General features: G+C 47.8%; 1 protein-coding gene and 1 long non-coding RNA gene across 3 annotated transcripts; one reads left to right on the top strand and one right to left on the bottom strand.

The window, feature by feature from the left end:
* Positions 1-839: 839 nt before the first annotated feature.
* Positions 840-25,311, bottom strand: ATL3 (atlastin GTPase 3). 2 transcript variants are annotated; one of them, XM_083477793.1, is made up of 13 exons: positions 25,134-25,311; positions 17,643-17,860; positions 16,654-16,797; positions 15,630-15,734; positions 14,438-14,488; positions 13,680-13,736; positions 11,781-11,873; positions 11,336-11,474; positions 8,905-9,032; positions 7,586-7,642; positions 6,313-6,384; positions 5,224-5,655; positions 840-4,001 (listed from the first exon to the last, which is right to left on the bottom strand). In XM_083477793.1, exons 1-13 carry the CDS (start codon positions 25,258-25,260, stop codon positions 3,891-3,893), a joined length of 1,734 nt encoding a protein of 577 aa, XP_083333919.1. In that variant the 5' UTR covers positions 25,261-25,311; the 3' UTR covers positions 840-3,890. The 2 variants fall into 2 exon arrangements, with proteins under 2 accessions (XP_083333919.1, XP_083333918.1); XM_083477792.1 differs by lacking the exon at positions 25,134-25,311 and adding an exon at positions 19,839-20,446.
* LOC310694617 lies at positions 9,727-11,017 on the top strand. The gene is made up of 2 exons (XR_014519775.1): positions 9,727-10,405; positions 10,746-11,017. It is a non-coding gene; the product is annotated as an uncharacterized lncRNA (long non-coding RNA).
* Positions 25,312-26,135: the final 824 nt, after the last annotated feature.

Below are 26,135 nucleotides of genomic sequence, written 5' to 3'. Positions count from 1 at the left end.
GCTTGAACTATGTTATTGAGCTGCAACTCCCATCAGCCCGAGCAAGCAAAGAATAATAAAGCCCCCATTTTTGTGGACGATGCTGCTGTTTTGGCTACATAAGTTGTGGCACAGAGAGAACAGAACAGGAATTAAAATGCAAAATGATATGTTACTCCTGGAGCCCAGCGCAGAGCACCTGATTTGCATGCAGAAGGTCCCAGGTTCAGTTCCTAAGAGGATGAGGCCACAAGCGATAGAAGAGGCCATTCTCTGTTGAAGTCAAAGTCAGACAATCCTGGGAAGGCTGGGCAAATGGCCTCACCTGACACAAGGCAGCTGCCAATGTATTTATATGTATATTTAATGAGGGCCTCTGGAAGGACACACACTGCAAACTGGGTGTAGAAAAAAAGAGCAAACCCAGATTTGGGAATTCTTGATGTTGCAGAGTTGCTGTAGCTTAGCAAGTGTGAATCTGGTTCGAACCATGAATGATCAGTGGGAGGGTATATTGTGGCCCATGCAAGAGTAGGTAGACTGCATGCTTCTGGAGATAGAAATCATGGGAATGTTTCCTGGTTGATTATGCAGACTGACCAGAGAATGTGCATATTGCCCAGAGAATGTTCAAAATGCACTCAAGATGTGAACATTCCCCAAGGTTTGATGGAGATTATGCACAATTCCTTCCCCACGGACAGATTGTATACACTGTCCATGAGGCCTGGTAAATGTGCATAATGGCCGGTTGTTATGCACATCATCCATTCAACTCACATTAATGTGTGTGTGTGTGTGTGTGTGTGTGTGTGCGCGCACACATGGGGAGGGAGGAACAAACACACATCAAAACACAGTTTCAGTATCTTGGTCTTTATTTTTGCAGTTGCAAAGTGGAATGCAATTCTTTTTTGCGCTTTATAAATATGATTTGGCATCTACATTCCCTCCCCCACAGCGTTGGTCCCCGGCTGAAAGTTCTAATACAATGACTAACAAGCTCACAGAGGGAGTTCTTAAGACGAGGAGGCAAGGAAGTGCTCTCAACAAGAGAAAGGAATGATCACGCAACCTGGCTGTATGAGCACATAACATGGGCAATTATCAACAGAATTATTTCTTGGGGCAGGGGAGTCGCAGGTCCCTGATTTGAACTTAACACTCCCCTCCCTTCTGTGTGGAACCTGTGTGTTCCAAAGGGAGCCAAAAAGAGCGTATTCCTTTCCTAACCAATCTGAGCTGCAAGCCAATTTCAACTGGTACGTGGCAACACAGAGAGGGGCATCCCCTTGCTATATGATACATCCACTACAGAGGGGGAAAGAGTGTGCGAGGAGGGAGATTTAAATGCAGGCTGGCACTACTCATTGCCTGGTTGCAGAAAGCAGATAACAGGAGTTGCACCATCTTGTTCTGTGCTCCTGACGTAACCCTTCAAAAAGACACAGGTGCAAACAGGTTGCCCACACCCCATTTCTTCAAAAGGTTACAAGCAATGAGGCCAGGAACGACTCATGCATCCCTTCCCCACGACCAGGTTATCGTGCAAATGTGCCCCTATACGCAAGTGAGAAAGAGTTAAGTTACCCGTCGACGAGCAATAGAACAAGTGGAATGTTACAGCCACCTGGAGCTCTAGCTAGTCGCCCAGATGACTTCACTGCCATCACAGCCTTGGAAAAATGTTTCAGCTCCCGCCCCGCGTGTGTGCACATACACACACTGTAAATCGTTAACATGAAACGTGTGCCATTGGGAAAGGGGCACCGTGAAAATCTGTCCCACAGGTGTGGGGGAACCCTTGTTGCTGAACTACAGCTCCCATCAGCCCCTGCAAGCACGGTCAATAGCCAGGGGTGATGGGAGCGCCAAACTTTCCTCACACCTGGTTCACCAAAAACACAAGCAAGCTATGGAATGGAAAGGTCAGTGGGGCCACGCAAGGGAGGCCCCCCCAACAAGCAGAGCAGAAATGAATATTAAGCCGTGTGGTGCCAGTTTCCCCCTCTGCAATTCAGTGGGCCTAGAAGCTATCAGTGTCTTGTGCTTTTTGATCAGGATATTATTCCAGCTGCAAAGGGGAAAGGGGACAGCAAAGTAGCAAAAGGCAAGGCCAAGAAGGGAGCCCCCACCCCTGGCCTTATAAAGCTATTAAAACCTGCGCGGAAAGGAGGAAACCAGGAATGTGAGAAGAGGCGGGAGTAATTAAGAGCCTTGAGCAGAATAATAATTATTTTTTTGGTGTGGCACAAGAATAAGGGAGAGACGTTGGAACCGAAACAAGAACCAGACCCTCTGACCTGACATTTCTGGCATCCAAGCAGACTTGAACTTTCTAACGGTCACATGGTGGGGCAGGCGTTGTTTGTGGGGAGAGAAGGCTAGTAGGGTTAAGGGCTTTGTTTTGAGCACTGTGCAGAATGGGAGTCTGCTTCCTCTTTCCCCAACCCTCAAGTAAGACTTTAAAACTGTGAGCCCGCTTGGCCAATCCTCCTTTCCCCAGTCCAGGCGATGGATCTCCTAAGCCTGCTCCCAGCCTTCTTGGAATAAATTTCACCTGACTCACAGGTCAATATCCAGAGCAGACTTGCACAATCTGTGTCCCACCAAGCCTGACCCGCCCACAGACTGGAGATTGCATCTTGACACACACACACTTTTTTTCCGAAGTGCCAAACAGGCAACCTGCCCCCCGACCCCATAAGAGGCTGTCACACATGGCTGTTTGGCTTGATGGGTCACAGGTTGCTGATCTAGGCACATTCCCAGATCGCTGCCGAGAGCAAGTGCAGCCAAGAGATATCACAGAAGTACAACCAGCATCAGCCCAAGGCAGCAAGAAAAATGGACAGGGATTATGGGAGTTGTAGTCCATCAACACCTGGCAGGCACCATTGGTGGCTATCCCCAGCTTCTACGGTACACAGAGAGTTGCAGCCTACTACTCCCACTCAAGAGTAGACCTACTGAAATAAATGAGTTAGTCATGTCTTGCAGGTCTATCCTGAGTAAGACTAGCATTCGATGCAACCCTCTGAATAGAGGATTCAGCATTGCCACGGGTATTTGGCTGCGCACACAGCCGATTCGTTCCCACAGAGACACCTGCCTGGAGCCTGGCATAGGGACACACTCGGTCCCCCAGCCCTCACAACCCATCACGGCTGCGCGAGAGCGAAAGCAGGATCGGAACTGGGGGCAAAAGGACAGAGACCACAGTCTCAGCACCTGCAGGATGCTAAATAAATCAGTTCTTCCCTGAAAGAAGCCTACCGATACTGTTTTCTAAGGCAACAGCAGGACTAAGTGAGGGGTCCCTTCGCTGCCACAGGCACAAGGGTGCTTGTTCAGCGTCACAAAGGCACAAGTTGCTTCGGATTGGCCCTGGCACAGGCCACAAGATCCGCATCTTCCACTTTGGGGCAAAGGATGCCCAAAGCAGGAGCCCCGCCAGCAAGATGGCTGCAATGAGCTGAAGCACTGGAGGTTTCGCTGCCGGTAGTGGTGCAGCTGGTTCTTTTGGGGAGGGAGATAACCGCTGCCTCCCATCCCCAAGAAGAATATGCAGAAAGAGATAAGAAGGGGGTAGTGGAAGGAACAAGATCAGCACCTGACGTTTGGGGGGGGTGTCCCCCCCCCCAAAGCTCCCAGGCAAGGCACGAACTGGTACAGAACGTTAAAGCTGATTTTTCTTTTAAAGTGCACAAAAATTAAAAGGGAGGGGAGCAAGGGAAGCAGTTCCTTTTTTAAAAAAGAAAGAAATATTAAATGTGAAGGGAGCAAATAATATCCGGAACCAGAGGCTGAGTTGCTCTCTAGAAGCCCTGCAAGCGATTCCCGGGTTTGCAGGCTGCAGCGAGACAGTCGCTTGGCCACGAGTTTGTAGCTTTCTCTTTCCTGCTAAGACCTCACTTGCTTTTCTTATCCTCGGGTCTTGGCCTAGACGACGAAGGCCTGGAGGACGACGGCGAGCTGCTTGTTTCCGCAACCTGAGTGGAACTGTTTGTACGGTTGGTGGCCTGGGGAGAGGGGAGAATGGTTAGGTCATACGATCACGGGGTCCAACCCCCTTCAATGCAGGAATAACATTCAAAACATTGAATCGTCAAAAGACGTAACAGGTGGCATTCAGTCACACAAATGCCTTCTGAGGAACTGAGATTCCTGCTCCTCCCTCCCCCATTTTTTTCTTTTCATAATTATTTGAGGCCAGGTGCTGCAAAAAACAGAATTGAGAGCAAGATCCCACTTTTGAACAGGTCTCCTCTTCCCCACCTCCCATCAGACGGCAAAGAAATGAACAAATATTCAACTTTTAGAAGACACCTGAAGGCAGCCCCATATGGGGAAGTTTTTAATATTTGATGCTTTATTGTGTTTTTAATATTTTGTTGAGAGCTACCCAGAGTGGCTGCGGCAACCCAGCCCGATGGGCAGCATATAAATATTATTCTGTTAGTAACATAAGAACAGTCCTGCTGCATCAGGCCACTGCCCTATCCAGTCCACCATCCTGTTCGCACAGTGGCCATCCAGGTACCTCTGGGAAGTTCACAAGCAGGAGACAGATCTAACATTCCTCTCCCCGCCTATGTTTTCTAGCAACTGGGATCCAGAACAGTGGCGTAATGTGGGTTGTTGGCGCCCAGGGAGTGAAAGGTGGCTGCACAAGCCCAAGCCCTCATCGCCGACTGAGCTGCAGTGGTCTGAGCCAAAGTGAGGGGAGGGAGAAAGAGACTTGAAGCCACCTCGTGAGGAGGAGAGACCTGAGGGCTGTGGCATCCTGTTCGCAAAGGAGGAGGCAGCTGCCTGAGCCTCTTGCCTCGGTAGGTAGCAGTGGCAGCACCCTCCCACTTCCTCGCCCTCAGCCAGCCTAGGGTCAAGGCACACAAGGGCCTCCCTTTACCAGCCACAAGGAGGAGGTGCCGCTGCCCCAGCCCTGAAGGCCCAGCCCAGCCCAGACACAGCTCAGTGAATGAGGGAGCCTGTCGTGGGGGGTGCCTGGTTGCACCCCCTCACACCCTTTCCAAAATCTGCGCCTGGGACCACGACCCCCCAGCCCTCCCCACACTACGCCTCTGATCCTCTGCCATCGCACCGTTTCATTATGGTGGGTGTTTCTGTTGGTCCCTGCATGCCATGCGATACAGAATACTACATATGGAAGCGGAGGTCCATGTGGGGCTATCTCCTCGGGCTTCCACCGTTAATCCACCTGGTGCTTTGTAGGCCACTACTCACCCTTTCCAGCAGGAACTCAGCCGTAGTGTCAATGATGACGCCCAGCTCGCGGTACTGGCCTGAGTAGCGGATGTAGCCCCAGGCCAGGAGGCAGAGGAGGAGGATCCCTACGAGAAAGGTGCAGAGCTGGGCAACAAAGCCGAGGCCAATGTAGTTTGAGAAGTTGGAGCCCATGTAGAGGGAGATGATGAGGCTGAAGATGGCGGCAGGCGTCCGGAACGTGTTGAAGATGTTCTTGCTCTGGTTGTGCTTGCAGAGGTCCTCGTAGATGCTGTTCATCTCCCTCACCAGCTCCTCCTCGTAGCGCTGGCTGAACTCCTTGCCCCCCATCTTTTTGGTGGTCTGGAATTGCTTCAAGGCCATGGCGCTCTGCACGCGGTGCTTCTCCTCCAGGAGATCCGGCGCAACATACGGCTTGTCGCCGCCACACAGCTGTGGGGCAGGACAGGGGATACAGGTGTTAACACAGCCAACCTTCCAAAGCAGGCTAAGAACAACGCTGGCTGGTGCTCACACTGGGTGGAAGGCAAGGAGCCTGGCAGTAGGTGGCGCCAGAGCCAATGGCAGCCAGCACCAACTCACTCTAGCATCTCGCCATCCTGTTTGCTGCTGAACTAAGCAGGAGAAAACTTAACAGGAACTGCCACATCCTGGACTGGTTGCAAGTAGGAAGGAAGGCAGGGTGGGCGTTGGCTGAGGGTGGACTAAGGTAGATGGGGCAGTGCCCTATTCACCCTAATAGACCAACCTCCACTGGCTATAAGCATCCTTTTTAGCTCAGTGTTAGGAAGCTGCCCCATCAGAGGTCAGACTATAGCTTGGAACTGGTGATATAAGGGAGTTCAATTTGTGGAGTGTCATTGTGCCCTACCTTGGGGAGGAAATATCAGACGTGAATGCCACTCCCTTATAAACTTGATGGGCTGTCTTGATTGTTTTTCTGTTCTTTGGGCCTGTTGGTCTCAACTGTTTCAGTTGTTTCAGTTCCGAGCGGTGTTTAAAGAGGAGCTTCTCTAACTGTTCTGGGTCATCACTTTAAAATGTGAATTTCTTGCCATTTTATTGCCCCAACCCCAACTCCGTTCTCACCTTCTCCATATTGGTGTAATACATGTCCTTGGCCGAAGCAACAGCAGCCAGGTTGTTGGCTTCTGCAGTAGCCTGAGAGCAAAGATCGTAAAATGAGAACAGGGATGTAATCAGTTCCACCGTCTGTGCCCCCCTCCACCCCCCCCCAACAAGGCATATTTCCCACTTCTGCAATCTTATGCCCTCCCCCCAAACTGGGGTACATGCTCAGCAAACATGCCTTTGCAATCATAAGGACCAGAAACTCTGCTGCTTTAGAAAAAGAAAAAGGAAGGCTCGAGAAAAGCTGGGTTGTTTGCAGGTAAGTGAGTTCTACATCCCAGACTGCAAACTACCCACTTGACCAAGTGCCCTGGCACCAGCGTCAGCCAGTGTTAGAAACTCAGATATATAAGCTGGATGCCAAATGGCTCCTTAAACCAAGGTTGCAGTTGCCAAAACAGAATGTTTAGTTACCTTTTGGTTCCTGAAATTCATTCTGGTGGTGCAGAAAAAAATACCATGGAGAGAATTCTACAGGATGTGTTGTCAGTGTGTGAAAACAGGAAAGATCCAAGGATCCCCAGGCATGCGCCTCCTAGTGCCTCGGCATCTTTAACTTGGTAGCAAGTGACTGATAGCCAGGTGCAAAACGCGTCTAATGAATTTCAAACATTGGCATCAGCAAGTGCTGTGGGACAGTCAATCTAGCACCCATCACAAACAGGGAGGCGCTTAAGACCGCAGGGGGCATGCGGAGCGGAGGGAGGCAGTGGAAAGCATGGCACCTGAGCTCCACGCAAAACCTCTGAGCAAGTTTCTCCCCTTGGCATGCTTCGTGTAGCTGCCTTCTATCCAGCTTGCCCCTCTGGATCTATCTGGCCCTGAAATAACATAGGAAACTGCCTTCTGCTGAGTGAGACTCATTGGATCCATTTAGATTGCTAATGTCTAGCAGTGGCTCTCCAGGGTTTCAAAGAGGAGGCGTTATTCCCAGCTCTACCCGGAGACGCAGGGAATCGAACCTGGGACCTTCTGCATGCTGAGCATGTGCTCTCCCGGTGAGCCAGGGCCTTCCTCTTAAGAAGGAAGCAGTGTGCCCTTCTTCCCACAGATGCAATGGTCCACCTAGCCCAGCAGTGTCTACACTGACTGGCAGCAGCTCTCCAGGGTTTCAGGCAGAGAGTCTCTCCCAGCCCTACCTGGAGATGCTACTGGGTGGGACCTTCTGCCAAGTGATGGCAACTCCCCAAATAGGAACATACTGTATCTTGCTACCCCAGGCAAAGCTCACCAGCAACATGGACTTGGGATGAGGCAGGTCTTCCCCCTGGTAGATCTTGATATAAGCCTGGAGGGAGGTAAGGTCAACAGGGTTCAGCTACAGTCCTTTGCCAGTAACAAGAATACCAACACCAATTAGTTAACAAACAAACTGAGATCCAAAAGAATAGACTGAATCTTGTAGCTGGAATTTCAGGAGGCTGCTAAGGAGTCACGGGAGGAGGTTGGAATACCCAGTGCCAGTAAAACCGCTATCAAACAGAGAAGGAGTGGTGTTTAATCTGTCTGAGTCACTTAAACAGAGGATATTTCCAAAAGGAGCAGTTAATAGTGAATTCTAGCTTTGTTGCTGGGACTATATTTCTCTCGAACCATCCTCCTTCAAATGGCTGGATCCTCTGTTTGGATGGTTAGGAATGGGTAGACTTTGGTCTTCTGACCAAAGGCACTGAGAAAAAGAAACCTATCGGCCTTAGCGGATACATTTGTGATACAACCTCTGAAAAGTTATTATAGCTGGGACTGGCAAACTTATTTTGTTCTTCCATTGGAATGTCTAGTAACAATTCAATACAGTAACTTAAGAATAAAGCAAGAGATTCTTAGGTGGTAAAAGTACTAGCTGCCAGAAACAAGCGACACCTACAACAAAATGTCGCATTGTGGAGTGATCCTGCTCAGCGATCTAGCCAGTCGTGCCCTCTCCCAGGATACTCCATTCCATTTCCCCTCTGGCTTTCTATTTCTTTCCATCAACAGGCAGTCAATATTCTATGCCCCAGGAGCATGCTCAGACCTCAAATCCAACTGCAGAGGCAGAGCGTAGCCATCGCTAGTCCTTTCTCTTCATGAATTTGTCTCATCCTCTTTTAAAGTCGTCCAAGTTGGTGACCATCACTGCCTCCTGTGGCAGGGAGTTCCACAGTTTAACTACGGACTGTTTGACGAAGTCCTTTCATTTACCTGTCCTGAATTACCATTAACATTCAGCTTCACTGGAAGCTCACGAGTTCTAGCGTTTAAATGTGCTGTGCATCATTTTACAAACTTCTGACATGTTACCTCTCACCTGCCTTTGCTCTAAACTAAAAAGTCCCAAACGCTGGACCCTTTCCTCATAGGGGAGTTGTTCCATTCCGGCTGCCCTTTTCTGAACCTTTTCCAACTCCTCTTTGAGGTGAGGCGACCAGAACCGTATACAGAATTCCAAATGCGGCTGCACCACAGAGTGGGCTGGAGCTGATGGGGTCCCGCGACATCCCAAGGCACAAGGGATCCCCAGCTCCTGCCTTAAAGGGGGGGGGGGGAAGAAAGAGAAACGAAGCATACCCTGAAGTACTCCAGCAAGCCCCGACAGGTCACTTTGGAACCGTTGATCTCCTTCTCCAGGAGCTGGCTGGGATCCAGCACAAACGGAATGAGCTTCTGCAGCTGTTCTTTAAACTCATCTGCAATGTCTGCGGGAAAAAGAGATAGACAGGAGGTAGGAGAGAATCGAAGGAAACTGCTCTCATTGGCGGATAGCCGGAATTCTGCGATTCCACATAAAAGACACACCAAACACAGAAATAGGTACACAAAAGGCAGCTGAGCACATCAACTTTCTTTTTTTTAAAAAAAAAAGAAGATTGACAATTCTAGTCCTCATGATGGCAAAACTATTCTTTTTCTCTCGACCTCCCAATAATTTCTATTGGTTTTCATGTAAATATTACTGTACAGTGGTACCTCGGGTTAAGTACTTAATTCGTTCCAGAGGTCCGTTCTTAACCTGAAACTGTTCTTAACCTGAAGCACCACTTTAGCTAATGGGGCCTCCTGCTGCTGCTGCCGCGCCGCCGGAGCACGATTTCTGTTCTCATCCTGAAGCAAAGATCTTAACCCGAGGTACTATTTCTGGGTTAGCGGAGTCTGTAACCTGAAGCGTATGTAACCTGAAGCGTATGTAACCCGAGGTACCACTATATTTTAATATTTGGTTGGAAGCCGCCCAGAGTGGCTGGGGAAGCCCAGCCAGATAGGCAGGGTATAAATAAATAAGTTGTTGTTGTTGTTGTTATATTATTATTATTATTATTATTATTATTATTATTATTATTATTATTATTATTATTATTCCAGAACTACATATAACTACAGTAACTTGTCCAGTGGCACACATATACAGCACACAGTACAGCACACATTACACAATCAATATGTTTATTTATGCATCATCAGTTCAAGTATCCTCTCCACAGAGATTCTGTCGGCAAAGCTATTTTTGAAAAATTGTGTTCAAAGCCAGGGAAGCAGCTGAATTGGAAAGCAATACAGTTCCTTGACCTTCCCAATCACAATTATTTCAGATAAATATACTGGGTTTTTTAAAACAAAAACAAAACAAAAGTACATGACACAAAAAGATCAACATGATAAAAACCTAAAATGACAACCAATTGCAGGAAAAATTGAGCTATTTAAAAATGAAAGCAGAATAATCAAATGAGAATCCTCCAAAAACCCAGTTAAACAAAATCAAGCACATTTCTCTCTGGAGGCTGTCTAAATACAGACCAGGAGACTTTTTCTCCCAGGTACCCCCTGTGGCTTATCTCAGATAAGTGGAAGGACCTGAACTTTGAAAGCACGACCTCCGAGACATTCATATGGGCAAAAACAATTCTGGAGATATTCCAGTCCTAAACGCTTTAGGGCTTTTAAAGGTCAAAGCAAGTGTCTTGAACTGAGCCCCAAAGCAAACTAGTGGAAGTCAAAACAATTATGCAAAGTAAGGAAGTGTGCAAAATCAGTTATGCAAATTTGAGAGAGCAAGTCAATTGGCATACAGGCCACAGAATTTCTTTTTTTTTTTTTATAATAATTTTTATTAGATTTTTCCAGTTACACATACAACAGAAAAAAGAAAAAACATAGAAAATAGAAAAGAAGAAAAAACAAAAAATCCCAACCTTTTCAACAACTTTTTTCAGATTTCTATCGGACTTCCCCACATCTCCCGCCTAGTGCATTCTTAACAATAAAAATTTTCAGCAAGTTATACCCTTGTTTCATGTGTTTCTTTGTACTTTCAATTGCAATTTAAGTTTAAATCCCTTATTCTCCATTTGCTCTAAAAATATAACATATTATTGTTTTTACACGTTTAAACTTTGGTTCTTTCATAACAGGCCACAGAATTTCAATAGCCTTGTTGGAAAGTTACATATACAGTGATACCTCAGGTTAAGTACTTAATTCATTCCAGAGGTCCGTACTTAACCTGAAACTGTTCTTAACCTGAAGCACCACTTTAGCTAATGGGGCCTCCTGCTGCTGCCGCGCCGCTGCCACACAATTTCTGTTCTCATCCTGAAGCAAAGTTCTTAACCCGGGGTACTATTTCTGGGTTAGCGGAGTCTGTAACCTGAAACATCTGTAATCTGAGGTACCACTGTATATATATAATATTCCCCTCCACAAAAGCACATACAAGCTCTACCTTGGGTACCCCTGAAACATTGCATCACACCAAACCATGGTTAAGGAAGCTTAGCCATTGGTTTGTGGGACAACATAAGGGCTAGTCGCACCAAAGCATGGTTTGGTGGTACGTAAACAGATCCTTCGGATTCCTCGGGCTCATGCACAACAATGCCCGCCCACCAGATCACAGTTTTGCCTTTCCACCTGCTGCTTCCACGCCCTGCAAACCGGGAACAAAGCAGAGTTTCTAATCTTGGCTTGCTGAGTTTGCCATTGGACAACACGGGGCCCATACCTTTCAGACGCCCATCAAAATTCGGACTGGTGGCCACTTTGAGGCCTGGATGGGGCAGGAGGAAACAGTTGACGTTGGTGAAGCAGGAATGGATGTGCTTCCGGACATGCTGGATCTCCTCGTGCTGGTGAGATTTCACCTGGTGGTGGGAAGGACCATAAGTCATCTCACACTTTTCTTTTTTTAAATGACAAGAGAATTTCAAGTTAAGAACAATGTTAATTTCCAAATTGGAGGAAATATAAATGGACAAAGTTAAGGAGAAGGATGCTTGCATGCTGCAACGTGGTAGTATCCTTGAGTTTGTCAACTTTCATTTAAAATAAAAACCCGGCGGAGGTTCTAGTCCTGTAGTTACTTTTCCTAATAATTCCATGCCATGACAAGCTCCTCTCCGCCAGGTCTCCTCCAACGGCTTCAATTGCTTTTGGGTTGGTTTGTTTACCTGCAAACGCTTGTCCAAGAAACGCATGCCACCTTCCAGGCCGTAGTGGTACTCATATGGGAAGCTCCAGTCACGGACCAGGAACATCAGGGTCTGCATGGCGTGAGAGAGGTGGGAGGACTGAGAAAGGGCCTCAAAAACAGATCTTCTGAGACAGTTTGGCTCAGTTCTAGAAGACAGGGAGGCAGGTGTGGCTGGAAGAGCTCCTTGAGAACCTAACCCATTAAACCAGGGGTGGGGAGACTGTCCCATCTATAGTCCAGCATCCTGCTTCATGCAAAGAACAGCCAGATGCCCCAATGAGAAGGTCATGAAGAGGACGTGAGAGAAACAGACCTCCCTCCATGGGAGCAGCTCTGCTTCCCCTGAATGAAATGGGAAGCCCCCCCCCCCCCGACTGGCGGGGGTTTTATTTTGGGGGAGGATATACAGTACAGTGGTACCTCAGGTTAAGAATTTGATTCGTTCCAGAGGTCCGTTCTTAACCTGAAACTGTTCTTAACCTGAGGTACCACTTTAGCTAATGGGGCCTCCCGCTGCCGCCGCACGATTTCTGTACTCCTCCTGAAGCAAAGTTCTTAACCCGAGGTACTATTTCTGGGTTAGCGGAGTCTGTAACCTGAAGCGTCTGTAACCCGAGGTACCACTGTATTCTGCAACATATCATTGACGCAATAATAGTGCTTTCATGATGGGTTTCGTACTGGGCCATCCACGCATTGTTCCATTTTAACAGATGTTCAGCGAGGCTTCCCCAGTGTTACCGCTGTCTGGAGGGAGGCACTCTTTGCACATAACCACCCCGACACCATCAGAAGCAAAAAACCATCACGAATGTGCCATAGAAAGGATGCCTGAAGAGGTCATGTGACATTATCTTTATTGAGCATTCCTTCCGATTTGTTTGCGGGGGGGTTAGCAGTTTAACAACAAGGAGCATTCATCCTGGTTTGGCTGTCTACGTGCCTTGCAGTGCAATTAAGGTGGGTAAAAAAACAACCACCACCACCCACCCTGGGACATTTGCGGTATGAAAAGTTACAGGGAAGTAATAGGACAGGCACCAATGGGAAATGAAGCAATACGTCCACCTAGAATTTTTTGCAAACACAAAGGATTGAAAGCGGGACCGTATCTAACTGCCCCCATCATGAACACAACCAACCATGAATGCACCATAAAAAGGATGTTTGGAGGGGACCGGAAATATGTCAGGCGAGTGAGAATAACTCAACTCTAAATACAGTGGTACCTCGGGTTAAGTACTTAATTCGTTCCGGAGGTCCGATCTGAACCTGAAACTGTTCTTAACCTGAAGCACCACTTTAGCTAATGGGGACTCCTGCTGCTGCTGCGCCGCCAGAGCACGATTTCTGTTCTCATCCTGAAGCAAAGTTCTTAACCCGAGGTACTATTTCTGGGTTAGCGGAGTCTGTAACCTGAAGCGTATGTAACCTGAAGCGTATGTAACCCGAGGTACCACTGTATATACAAACAGAAAATCTAATTTCACCGCTCAGTTCAGTTCTACAAAACCGATCCACCTCCCATTGCACTCCACTGTTCCTTGCAAGCAGCTCAGAGCATTGCTCTTTCCCCAACCAATGCCCTGGGGGGGGGAAATCCTCAGAACACCCTGTGAGGAAGGTTAGGCTGAAGGACTGTGAGTGCTCCAAGGTCACCCAATAAGCTTTGTCATTGAGCGGGGATTTGAAAAAAACACCCCTCTGCCCATTTCTCCCCACTGACCCTTGAAATCTGCATCAAGCTTCCGTACAGTGGGGTAACAAATCTGCAAATCTGGAGTGTGCATGGACTGCGGGAAGTGAGGGCCCACCAGCCAAGACTGTATGTGAGTCTCCCACCTCCTGGCCCAGCCCCATCTGTTCAGATGCATACCTGGAATGGTTTGAGGAAGCTCTCGTCCATGGCCAGGCGTCCATACTCTGTAAAGAGCTACAAAAGGAAATCAAAAACATGCTGAATTTTGTTTAAAGATCTAAAGCAGCGGTTCTCAAAATTTTTTTTACTCAGGCCACACTCTCAGAAAAAGAAATTGCTTGCACCACACCAAATTTTCTACTGATAAGTAATGCATTGGAAAACAAAAAGAAACAACGCAGTATCACTCGATGCTCTTGCTCTCATTTTGAAAATATATCCATATAAATAAAAATTATTTTGATACAGTACTATCCTATACTGGGACTATACCATACTACACTACACTGACATGTTTAGGTGTTTCTTTGATGGTCCTTGAACCTTCCTGCCACGCTTGCCATTCTCTCCTGCCACACTCCCTTTGGGAACCCCTGATAAGGGAATGGCGGCAGCAGGTGTGCCCCTGACTCCGGGTCTCTCACAGCTGAGTTCAGAAAGTATAAAGAACACAGAAAGAGCTCTGCTGGATCAGACCAGCATCCTGTTCTCACAGTGGCCGACCAGATTATCATCACAGTAACCCGCAAGCAGGACTAGAGCTTGTTCTATGTGGAAACCACTTAGAAGCCTATCCTGGCATCAAGCAGTAAGTATAAATAAATAGGAATTATAGCAACCACCACCACAACAACAACTGTACCCCCTGTTGTGTTCTGCACAGCACCATGAGCACTGCAAGGGGAAATGTTTTTCTTATTTTTCTTATCACCTACCTGTAGCTGCTGCAGATCATCTTCCTGGATGTTCTGAGACAAGTTGTAGATCTAAAAAGGGGGAAAGGGACAGCTGCAATGGTGAAAAAAATCCAGAAGGGCAGCTGCCTTAGCCTGTTGCAAAAAAGACTCTTATGGCTCATTAAAGATTGCCTCAACTGATTTAATCTGGCAGAAGGTCCCAGCCTCAATCCCTGGTATCTCCAGGTGGAGCTGGAAGAGACCCCCGGCTGAAACCCATGACAGCCGCTTCCCAGTCAGTGGAGGCAACACTCAGCCAATGGCCTCGCTCAGTATAAGGTGGACCAATGGCCTCACTCAGCATAAGGCAGCTCCCTACATTCCTAGATGCTTTCACTTAGACTAGCCCAGGGCTTCCCAAGCTTGGGTCTCCAGCCATTTTTGAACTACAACTCCTATCATCCCTGACCGCTAGTCCTGGTACCTAGGGATGATGGGTGTTGTAGTCTAAAAACAGCTGAAGACCCAAGTTTGGGAAACCTTGGACCAGGCTTTCTTCAGCGCCCAGGGATGAATAGGGAAACAACAGGACAAAATTCCACCGAGTTTTTAGATCTTGTTCTGTTTTGCCAGCTTTCACTTTCTGGGATGGGATTTAAATATACATGATTAAATATAACCCCCTCAGGTCTCCAAAAGGCTCCCAAGCTCAGGCTCCTGATTGGATGGGTGAATATACAGTGGTACCTCTCGTTACGAACTTAATTCATTCCAAAGGTCCTTTCTTAACCTGAAACTGTTCTTAACTAGAGGTGTGCTTTCACTAATGGGGCCTTTTGCTGCCACTGTGCCGCTGGCACACGATTTCCGTTCTCAGCCTGGGGCAAAGTTCTCAACTCGAGGTAACTCTTCCAGGTTAGCGGAGTTTGTAACCTGAAGCGTTTGTAACCTGAGGTGTTTGTAACTCGAGGTACCACTGTATATATATATTTACTTACACACACATGCTTACACACACACACACACACACACACACACACACACACACTTCCAAGGCCAGGAGAGGCCTAGCGACACAGACTGCCTTTCCAGAAACCACCCAGCTTTGGCTTTTCTGTCTTGATTGTAGCCGCCTTCCCCTCCAATCAATGAGGAGTCCCATCACACGCTCATGGCGAAAGCCCTTGCCACACCTTATTCACACGACGACCAAAAAACAGGGGACACTCACCTGAACCGAACTCGTCATGGTGCTGAGAGCAAAGATGGTGGCGCAGTCCTTGACTGTTGACTGGCTGTCAAAAGCTCCCTGGGTGTCCATCAGCACGACCGCCACCTGGAAGCACAGGTGAGAGCATCAGGCTCAAGAGATGCTCCAGTGCTCCCTCCACCTCACAGTTTTCCACTCTCCCCACACCCTGGCATTCTGTGGTCTCTGAATATACTCAGTCCTCGCTGGGTTATTATTTCTTTAAGGGTGGGGGTGGCTGGGGAAGCAGTGTGGCCTGGGGAAGAGTCCAGAGGACCTGATAGCAAGGACCGGAGGGTGTCATGAAACAGGCCCAGAGGCTGCAGGGGTACCTGGGTCTGGGCTCAGAGCTGGCTGTGGAAGTTAGGGAGAGCATGGGGTCTGAAGTGATGGGGCAAGAGCTCCCAGAGACACTTTCCAGACCATTAGGGCCTTTAAGGCACTGCTCAGGCTGCACAGAAAAAGCATTTTTATTCCTGAAATTGTGATTGCGGAGCTAAAATATAACTGATAGAATTCTACAGGATGGGGTATTAGTGTGTGAAAACAGTCTGGCTAATTTCTAAAACTGCTATAAGGAAAGAGCCTGGACCCTCGCAGACACCTTCTCCTGAGCCAGAAAAAAAGCCAGAAGTTTCCCACTGCAAACCAGACGTCCTGCAGTGTCAGAAGCGCAGCAGGAGAGAGGCGATGGCATGAAGGAGGAGCACCCATCTTCAGACCACAGGGTTGGCCCTTTAAGGTTCTGGTGTTCTCCCAAGGGGGTGTTTGGAGGAGGCAGTCTGCAAGAGGGCCTTTGCTGGAGAAAGTTGCTCACTTGGAGCTGTCCATGGCGCAGAAACCTTTGACCAACTGAGCTTCTTTCACCATGGGTTCCGGCAACAGACCAAAGGACCACATTTGACCCTCAGTCCTGAGGTTTCCTACTGTGGCCATGGAGGGGTGAAGAAATGTTTTCGCTTTCCATTTTAATCAAATTCCAACTCCTTCTCAACTGCCCCCGTACCTTCTTTCCACTTGGTTTCTCCACAATGAAAACTTCGCTCCAGATTTGGATGCCTGTGGTGTCCGGGTCAGATCCACCGCGCCAGGAAAAGCCTGTCAGGGGTTCATCCTTGTCACCCAGCCAATTGGTGCTGCCCCCTTCTTTCTGCGGAGCAACAGGGAAACAGCACAAATAAGGAAACTCTGTAGTACAACAAGAATGAGCCATCAGGCTCCCACGTGTCCCCTGTAAGAGAATAACAGCTCCTGCTTTCAGTTTTGACAAAGGCTTCCAGTCATATTACAAACCTGTGCAGAACTGTGCTTGATTCTATCTCTAGCTAAATAAAACAAACCAGAATCAAAACGTGGTCTGGTATCATGATGCAAAAAAGCCCAAACGAAACCAGATTGCATGGTTCCACCGAGGTTTGGGGGCTGAAGATGAACAGAATGTAGGCTCTTTGCAAATAGGAGCTTTGTGTCCATTTTGTTTTACTTGTGAAAATTCTCTCTTAAGCACCAGGTACATTGTTTTAAATAATGCTTTTTTTAATAAAAAAAATATACTGCTATTCGTTTATGTACAACAATTGTACATAAAACCACACAATAAAAATCATATCAAAAGTCAAAATCAGAAATCAGCTAAGCATTGCGGAAAGATGCATTCTTAATTGCCTGCATAAGCCTGAAGGATTAGGAAAGTTTTCAGCAGGCATTTAAAAGTTGGCACAGAAGGCACCTGCTGAATCTCTGCTGGCAGAGTATTCCACAGGATTGAGCTGGTGACACTAAAGGCTTGATTCCTTGTTAAATGACCCTCGTCAATTTGGAGAACAGTCAACAACACTCCTGTAAATGATCTCGAGGACTGAGATGGGCTGTAAGGGTTCATTCAGGTGTTCCCTGTGGTACACTGGCCCTAGGTCGTTCTGGGCTTTGTAAATTAATAAAGGGCCTATAACAATAGCAACAGACAATGAACCAGCGAACGGGGGGGTGGCTCACCTGTGTGTACATATAACGCAGCAGAAAGTCCAAGAGGAAGGATTTGCCTTTGCGGAAGGCACCAGCCACGGACACCACCACCACATCGAGGTCCCGGATAGCATCAGCCAAGAGGACACGGCTCAGCGCCTTCTCATCCAGCTCAAAGGAGTGTTGGTCTTTGTGCACCAGCACAATCTGCACTGGGCCAGGCTTCGCTCCCCCCATGGCATCCCCAGCTGCACAAAGGAGAGAAAGGGAGCTGGGTGTCAATACACAACAACAACAACCAGGCTAGCAAGGCCTGCCAACCCCATACATTTAAAGCACGTTTATAGTACTTCAACAGTCATGGCTTCCCCCAAAGAATCCTAGGAACTGTAGTTTATCCCTCATCGAACTACAATTCCCAGCATGCATAACAAACCACACTTCCCAAGATTCCATGTGCTTTAATTGTACGGTATGGTATAAACCATGGGTCAGCAACCTTTTTCAGTCCATCGTCCCTCAAACCATGTGGTGGGCCAGACTATATTGGGGGGGGGGGAAATATGAACGAATTCCTATGCCCCACAAATAACCCAGAGATGCATTTTAAATAAAAGGACACATTCTATTCATGTAAAAACACACTGATTCCCGGACCATCCGCAGGCCAGATTGAGAAGGCGATTGGGCCGCATCTGGCCCACGGGCCTTAGGTTGCCTACCCCTGGTATAAACACACAACTCTTTGGATATGCTAAGATTAGCATATCAGCAGTTTCTAGTGCTTTTTTACCTTTGCATGTAAATAAGGTAAAATGATTTGTGCCGTTGAATTGTCATGTCTCAGGACATTAACAGGTATTTCAGCCATAACAGATTCCAAGGAAAGCTTTAACTGGATATAGCATTTAAACCACATGAAGTGAACATTGATTCCCCCACCCACAATAATCTAGTTATTTGAGTTCAAGTAATTTTTGTCACAGGGAAAAAAGATAATGAGAATCACGCAGGAGTAAAATTAACCAAGCATACTCTTTTCAGTTTTGTTAAGCTGAAGATCAGATCTAACATATTTGGCTGAGGCTAGATGGCCATCTGTACTGGAGGCTTCAGTTGAGATTCCTGGGTTCCAGGGGGTTGGGCTAGATGACCCTTGGGTCCCTTCCAGCTCTACAATTCTATGATTCTATGACCTCAATCAGTCTAGGGCAGGGGTGAAAAACCTGTGGCCCTCCAGATGTTGGTGGACTCCAATTGGCCTGGGCGATGTATCAATACATTGTTCAGGACCAGTTTGAGGGCCAGATCACAACGGCGTTTGGACTCAGAGGTATATTACAAGTGGGGCTTGTCAGCCGGCTGGCGTCTTAACTTTCTTCTCTGGCCAAGCAGGCGGACCGCCTCCTTTCTCCCTTCGCTGGCTGCTGGCAGTGGAGGGCATGGTGGTAGCAGCTTCACCCTGGTGCCTCGCTGATGCTCTATCCTTTTCAAGATTGTGATGTATCACTTTATCGCGATGTTTAGCTGGTGATACATCATGAAAACCTGATATTGCCCAGTCCTAGACTCCAACTCCCATGAGCCCCAGCCAGCATAGCCAATGGTCAGGGATGATGGGAGCTGTAGTCCATCAACAAGTGGCAGGAGCCACATAAGTTTCTCACTCCAGTCCTGGATCGATTGAGATTCAAAAACACACACACACACAGAGAGAGAGAGAGAGAGAGAGAGAGAGAGAGAGAGAGAGAGAAATATAACCTCACAGAGTTGTTATGAAGATAAAATGGGGAGAAGAACCATCTAGGCCACCAAGAGAGAAAGGGAAAGGGAAAGAGAAAGGGAAAGACAAAGAGACATACACAGAGAGACAGAGAGAGAGAGAGAGAGAGAAAGGGAGGGAGGGAGGGAGAGAGAAAGAACCTCACAGAGTTGTTGTGAAGATAAAATGGGGAGAAGAACCATCTAGGCCACCTTGAGCTCCTCACAGGAAAGGGGGGTTTAAATGTCAAAATAAATGTAATATATGTACAGATACAGAGAGAGATACACCCATGTGTTTATGTGTTTGTGTTTCTGCCTTGGTATTAAGTGGCACAGATAGAATACTCTTGCCAGGACTACTGAAATTCTGGCACGCTAGAATTTCACACACTAGAATAATGCACAGATCGAGCTGTGCATTATTAGCGCAGCAAACAGGAGCCCCACTCGTTGGCTTCTCACCATCCATGTGCACGGAGCCGAACCGATCCAGGAGAGGCACTTCCTGAGGCGAGGGTTCACACCTCCATGGCTCTCGCCGGCCGGGACCACTCACCGCCCCGCGAGGCCGGGTCAGAGGAGCCCACCTGTGCGGGCAAACTCTGCGAGATATTATGGGCCGCCTGGGGGTGGCATCCAGCAAACTGGGGCAGCTCCTCGAGGGCCGCGGCTTCTGTTGCAAGCCTGGCTTCTTCTTCTTCTGGGCTTTCATGAGCTTTCAAACCAACGAGGGCAGCAGGAGGCTAAAAGGAAGAGGACAAAACCCATCCTCTCTGGCCCAAGGAGATCATAACAATCCGGTCTCCATGGCAACAGCAGCCAAAGGGCTCACTAGGCCGAGTTCCAAGGAGGAACCATTATTTCACTCAGGTTTCTAACCCTCCTTTCCCCCTCCTCAGGAGAGGGCAGGAAAGAGGGGTCTGGAGGGCCACATGGGCAACTCAGCCTGAGGTTCCCCACAATGAAACACTTTTGCTACGCGAAAAGAACCCTTTTTCTTTCTCCCCTGAACTCAGCGGTTTGCAAGCTGTCGAGTTAGGACCACACCAGCCTCCTCTCTGATCTTCTTATCTGCCTGGTTGAAAAATAGGCCAATTAAATTAGCATCACCTTTAAAACCTCTGTTTTCCTGCCCAAGTAATTCAATAGGCCACCTGCTCTTAGCACTGCAAGAGCACAGGCTAGGAGGAAATTAAACACAAGGGAACTTTTATTTTTTATTTATTTGCGAAAAAATATTTCTACCCAGCCAACATTAAGGGAAAAAATATTACGGCAGCAAACAGCTTTAAGGTAAATAAAATGGCATTCATAAAGCAAATAAAAAAGACATCACCAGTCAGTATTTTGGCTTAGAGAATCATGGAATTGCAGAGCTGGAAGGGGCCCCAATGGGCTTCTATTCCACCCCCCCAGCTATGCTGGAATTACAGCTAAAGAATCCCTGACCAGTGGCCATCCAACCTCTCTTTAAAAACCTCCAATGAAGCAGAGTCCACTACCTTCCAAGAGACTTGGTTCCACTGTCAAACAGCTCTTGTTGTCAGAACGTTCTTGCTAATGTTGAGTTAGAATCTTCTTTCTTGCAATTTGAATCTATTGGTTTGGGTCCTACACTCCAAAGCAGCAGAAAACATGCTTGCTCCATCATCCATGTGGCAGCTTTTCAGGTATCATAGCACCTCTCGGTCTTCGAATGCAGCATGGAGTGGTTCTGTAAGTTCCCTAGATCTGGATCCTATACCTTTGTTGATGCAGCCTAGAGTTGCATTAGCTTACTTTGCTGCTGCATCACACTGCTGACTCATGCTAAGCTTGTGGTCTACCCTAGATGCTTTTCACATGTACTGCTGGCAAGCCAGGTGTCCCCCATCCTATATTTGTGCATCTGATTATCGCTGCCTAAATGCAGAACTTTACATTTGTCCCTTTTGAAATTCATTTGGTTAATTTTGACCCACTTCTCCAAACTGTTAAAGCCATCCTGATTCCATCCTCTGAGGTTAATTTGTTATAATGCTTATGTTAGTTTTAATGTTTGTTTTTGTAAAACACTTTTGGCATCTTTTGAAAAATCGATGAATATATGTAATAGTAATAATAATAACAATAATACAACTCTTGTTCCACACACACACACACACGCTAATTAAGCTTATTTCCAGATCTAAGCTGCCAACCCCGGATAATCAGAAGCAGTATAATGCAGAATTTGTTGTTAGGCCTTCCCTGTGGGCTGCTGCTGCTGCTGCTGCGTGCAAGGACTGGCACTGTTGCAGCTGCTAGCAGGTAAGAAAGGTTTCTCAAGAACAGCAGAGATAAAGCTAATATTGTGTAGTAGTTACCAGAACATAAGACAAGAACTGGGGGGGGGGGGGACCCAAATTCAAATCCGCACCCTTAGACTTTATTCATTGCAACATTTCAGGTTATGGGTCCAAACATATTGGCTGTGTCTGCTTGAGAATTTTCAGGGGAGCTAGGGAACAGGGGGAAGAATCCAGTTAAAATGTCTCCTGCAAAGATTGCTGCTGCTAAAATACCTTCGTCAGAGATGCCCTAAGCTACTTCTGGCAAGCCGCAAGTTCGGAAGAGGGTTTTCCACACTCCTCTGAAACGTAAAACTTCCGTGAAAGGAAAAAGGCAACACTGAACACACCCAGTTGGGGGGGGGGGGTGAATACAATTCACTCACATACCATGAGCTCTGCCAGCTAGCTGCTGCCTGCAGTGAGTCAGAAACCTCAACCGCTCCCTTGAAATCTCGCCTGTTTTGCATTTAGCAGACGTTGCCACTTGTCTGGAAGGGAAGCCTCTCCACCATCTCCTCTGCTCCATGAAGCAGAGGCCTACGCAAGTGCTATCTCTACACAACCCATCGCATCTTCTGTGGCCTCCCAGCACCTCAGTAAAGCAGAACCCCTGTTTCTGCAAACTCAGTTCATAAGAAAAGCATTAAGGCAACAATCATTTCACTTGCCTCCCTGCTCCCCAAGACACAACTGGCATTTGCAGATATGCTGCCTCTAAACAGGGAGGTTCCGTTTAGCCATCACAGGCAATAGCCCTCAATAAACCTCTCCTCCTCTATGGAAGGACCACAGCATGCAGAAAGTACCAGGTTCAAGCGCAGGGAGCTGTGGGAATGTCCTCGCCCTACCTGAAACCCTGGGGAGTTGTTGCCAGTCAGTGTAGACTGACAAATAGCCTGGCTCAGGATATGGCAGCTTCCCATCTTCCACGTCGTTGTGCAAACCCCTGTTTTGATATCATCAGAGCCCACAGAACCGCCAGCTAGCTACGCCTCGTGGCAACAAACGCCTTAATTCAATTACTGTCATTGCTCATTAAATGACATTGCGCCTTCCAGTGGGGTAACAGCACCCAAGGCAACTTGGAACTGGTGAAAGAGCTTCAGAAGCATTCAGGCTGGACCAAAACAAAGTCCTATGCGGCAAGCAGATGCTTCTCAGAAACCCACAAGCGAGAAAGCAACTCTCCCCAATCTTAGCAACCAGTATTCGATGGCATCGTGCCTCTGATCCTGGTAGCAGTGTACATCCATAATTGGTCTTATGCTTAAAACAACAGGAGGTGGCGATGGTCACCAGCTTGGAGGGCTTTAAAAGGGGATTAGTCAAATTCATGGAGGAGAGGAGGACCACATGGGTCATCTGCTCCAGCCCCTTTGAATGCAGGAATCTTTTTTGCCCAACTTGGGGCTTGAACCCATGATTAAGAGTCTCATGCTCTTCCAACTGAGCTATCCCAGCAGTATTGATGGCTAATACCCACAAAGGCTATGTTCTATGCCTCTGAATGCATTTTCTATGCCTCTGAAGGCCTGTTGCTGGGAACTGCAGGCGGGCAGAGAGTGGCTGCGCTCATGTCCTGCTTGTGAGCATCCCACAGGCATCTGGTCTGACCCAGCAGGCTCTTCTTATGCCCTTATAACACATAAAAATATAGAAAGCCAATACAACCACATCATAAACATTGTGAGCATAACCAAATATTTTAAAAGGTGCACTGGACGCTATCTTACGCCAAGTCAGACCATTGGTCCATCTAGCTCAGGACTGTCTGCACTGACCAGCAGCGGCTCTCCAGGGTTTCAGGCAGGGGTCTCTCCCAGCCCTACCTAGAGCTGCCACTGGAGACTGATCCTAAGGCGTTCTGATGGAAAGTGTGTGTTCTACCACCGAGCTTCAGCCCTTCCACTGAGGCTCATTGAAATAAAAGTTTTAAACTGGAGCTGAAACGCCATCAGGGAAGGAGCTCAGCAAATGTCCAGTTCCAGCTTTCGGGGCATCACTGTGGGGAAAGCCGTCTCCCACTTACCCACCAACCAAACTTCCGTCCATGGCAGTGGGAGGCAGAGAAGATCCTCCCCATGTGGGCCTGCGTGAATGGAAAGGCTTAAGCAAGATAATGCAACCCTTCCAGTATCTAAAGTAGTTTAAGACTCGTGCTTTGTGCGTGAAGAAGTTGCCACTGCAGCAACCTTCTTCAGGAGTCTGGTGAAAGGTAAAATTGCCACACCACCTGGATCGGTGATCTCGCCCAACATGGCAGCAGCGTGAGAGGTGAACAATTGAGAAATATGCTGAAATACTGGTCGGGGAATCTGCCTGCCAAATACTGTCGAACCTGGAAGAGGGGCTTGTCCAAGCGCAACATCCCTGCATTGCATGCATGTTTGAGGCGGATGCTAAACACGGGTGATATAATGAAGGAAGACAAGGAAATAGCATTGAAAATAAGATCCTCCTTTCCATACTCCATCTCGGTTGAGCTTCCACAGAAGAAATCCTGCTCACACTTTTCTTAGAAGTGAGCCCGACTGAAAACAGTGGTGCCTAACTTCAGAAACATGTGTGGTTAAAAGTTCAAAATAAAGAATTGTGCAAGGCTCACTACCTTCAGGTTGTGCACAGAGGGACAAGAGAGGAAGAATTTTGTCTAGATGCTGCATTCTTATGAAGGTACTTCTATACGTTTTATACCATCCCTACAGGGCCAACCCAAACTACCCCCTTCCAATGGCGTGTTTGCATTCTCCCCATATTAACCTCAATCCATGGGGCAGTGTGGCTCTCTAGATTTTGTTGTACTCCAACTCCCATCATCCTTGACCATTGACCATGCTGCCTGGGGTTGACATGAGTTCAACAACAACAGGAACCACAGAATTGTAGAGTTGGAAGGGACCGCCATCTAGCCCAACCCCCTGCAATGCAGGAATCGCCCGGCATGGGACTCGAACCCACGTCCCTGAGATTAAGAGTCGCATGCTCTACCAAACAAGCTACCATGCCCCAGCCCCCCAACTCGGCCTCCAGAGACATTCTGGCTCTACCACAGAGTTTGCATTTAGTACTACAACTCCCATTATCCATGAGTATTTATCACGGATGGAAGTTGTAGTCCGATGCATCTTAAAAGCATCAGGTTGGGGAAGGAAAGTAAGTTTCCACTGTCCCTGGAAAGGGAGGGGGGCTCCATGCATTTCCCCCACAAATGGTCCCTATCACTATATGGGGCTCTTTGCAAACTGCTCCAGAGGCACCTCATCCCTATCGGGGACCCACGCTCCCCCGCCCCATCTTTTGGGGGGGGGTGTTCATACAGTTTCTCCATAGGGACCTTATCTTCCATGGGGAGGGGGATATATTCCTATCTCTCCCCATAGAGGATATTAAACCCCCTCAAAAAAGTTGGTTGATCCAAATCCGATTAAGAAAAAAGGGCCCTTACCGCCCGCCGCCAGCTTGGCACCGTTCGCAGCTACCGCCGCCGAAGGAATGACACGGATCCGCCTCCTTCCCGCCCTCCTTCCCGCCCCATCTCGGAACAGGCAAGAGGCGGGGTCGCCGCCAGGCATGAAGCGGGGAAAGGAGGAGGGCAAGGAGCCTTGCGGCAGGGTGCATGCTGGGAATTGGAGTCCGAGCAGCCGCCGTCTCTCGCCCACGGAACTGGGTAAGGGAACTACAACTCCCAAGAGACCAAGAGGTGGAGAATCAAGAAAGGACGCGCTCTCTCGCTTTCTCCCCAAGGGAGGATCTTGGGAGAAGCAAACGGAAGAGGTCGGGCTTCTTTCAGAGCCGCCAGGGAGGAGCTTTGGAAGCGCGTGCTGGGGAAGGCATCCTGTTTTTGAGGATACAGTACCTTTAAATTTATTATTATTATTTTTTTAAAGCAAGCCGCTTCTGCGCAGATTTGCAGAAAAAGAGGCTAATTTATATGCAACTTTATAAATAATCACAAATAATGATTTGTAAATAGAAATCATCAAGACATAGGCAGAAGCTGCTGGATCAGGCCAATGGCCCATCTAGGACAGCATCTTGTTCTCATAGTGGCCAACCTGCGGGAAGCCTGCAAGCAGGATTCCAGCACAAGAGCACTGCACCAGCAACTTATAGAGGCAGAACATAGCCGTCCAGGCTAGTGGGTATCGATAACCTTATCCCCCCCATGAATTTTTCTAATCCTCTTGAAGCCATCTAGGTTTATGGCCACCAATGCCTCCTGTGGAAGTGAGTTCCATAGATTTAACTATGCATTGCTTGAATTTCTTTTATCTGTCCTGAATCTTCCAAATGTCAGCTTCATTGGATTTCCCAGAGTTCTAGTGTTAGGAGAGAGGGAGAAAAAACTTTTTCCTGTCCACTTACTCCACTCCATGGGCATAGGCAGGGGGGCAGCTGCCCCCCTTCAGGTAATAAATAAAAAAACTTAACTGACCAATCGCTTCAC

This window comes from Podarcis liolepis (assembly GCF_965112155.1).
Source record: "Podarcis liolepis genome assembly, chromosome: 15".
Taxonomy (NCBI): Eukaryota; Metazoa; Chordata; class Lepidosauria; order Squamata; family Lacertidae; genus Podarcis; species Podarcis liolepis.
This window is presented reverse-complemented; position numbering and strand designations above follow the sequence as displayed.

Bases quoted from the DNA above. Each gene is read 5' to 3' on its own strand.
- ATL3 (XM_083477792.1), bottom strand. From the start codon at position 20,088: ATGAAAGCCCAGAAGAAGAAGAAGCCAGGCTTGCAACAGAAGCCGCGG. The intron at 5,656-6,312 runs GTGAGAACGGAG...CCTGCCCCACAG, and splicing joins ATTACACCAATATGGAGAAG to CTGTGTGGCGGCGACAAGCC. The intron at 4,002-5,223 runs GTGAGTAGTGGC...CCCTCTCCCCAG, and splicing joins CTGAGTTCCTGCTGGAAAGG to GCCACCAACCGTACAAACAG.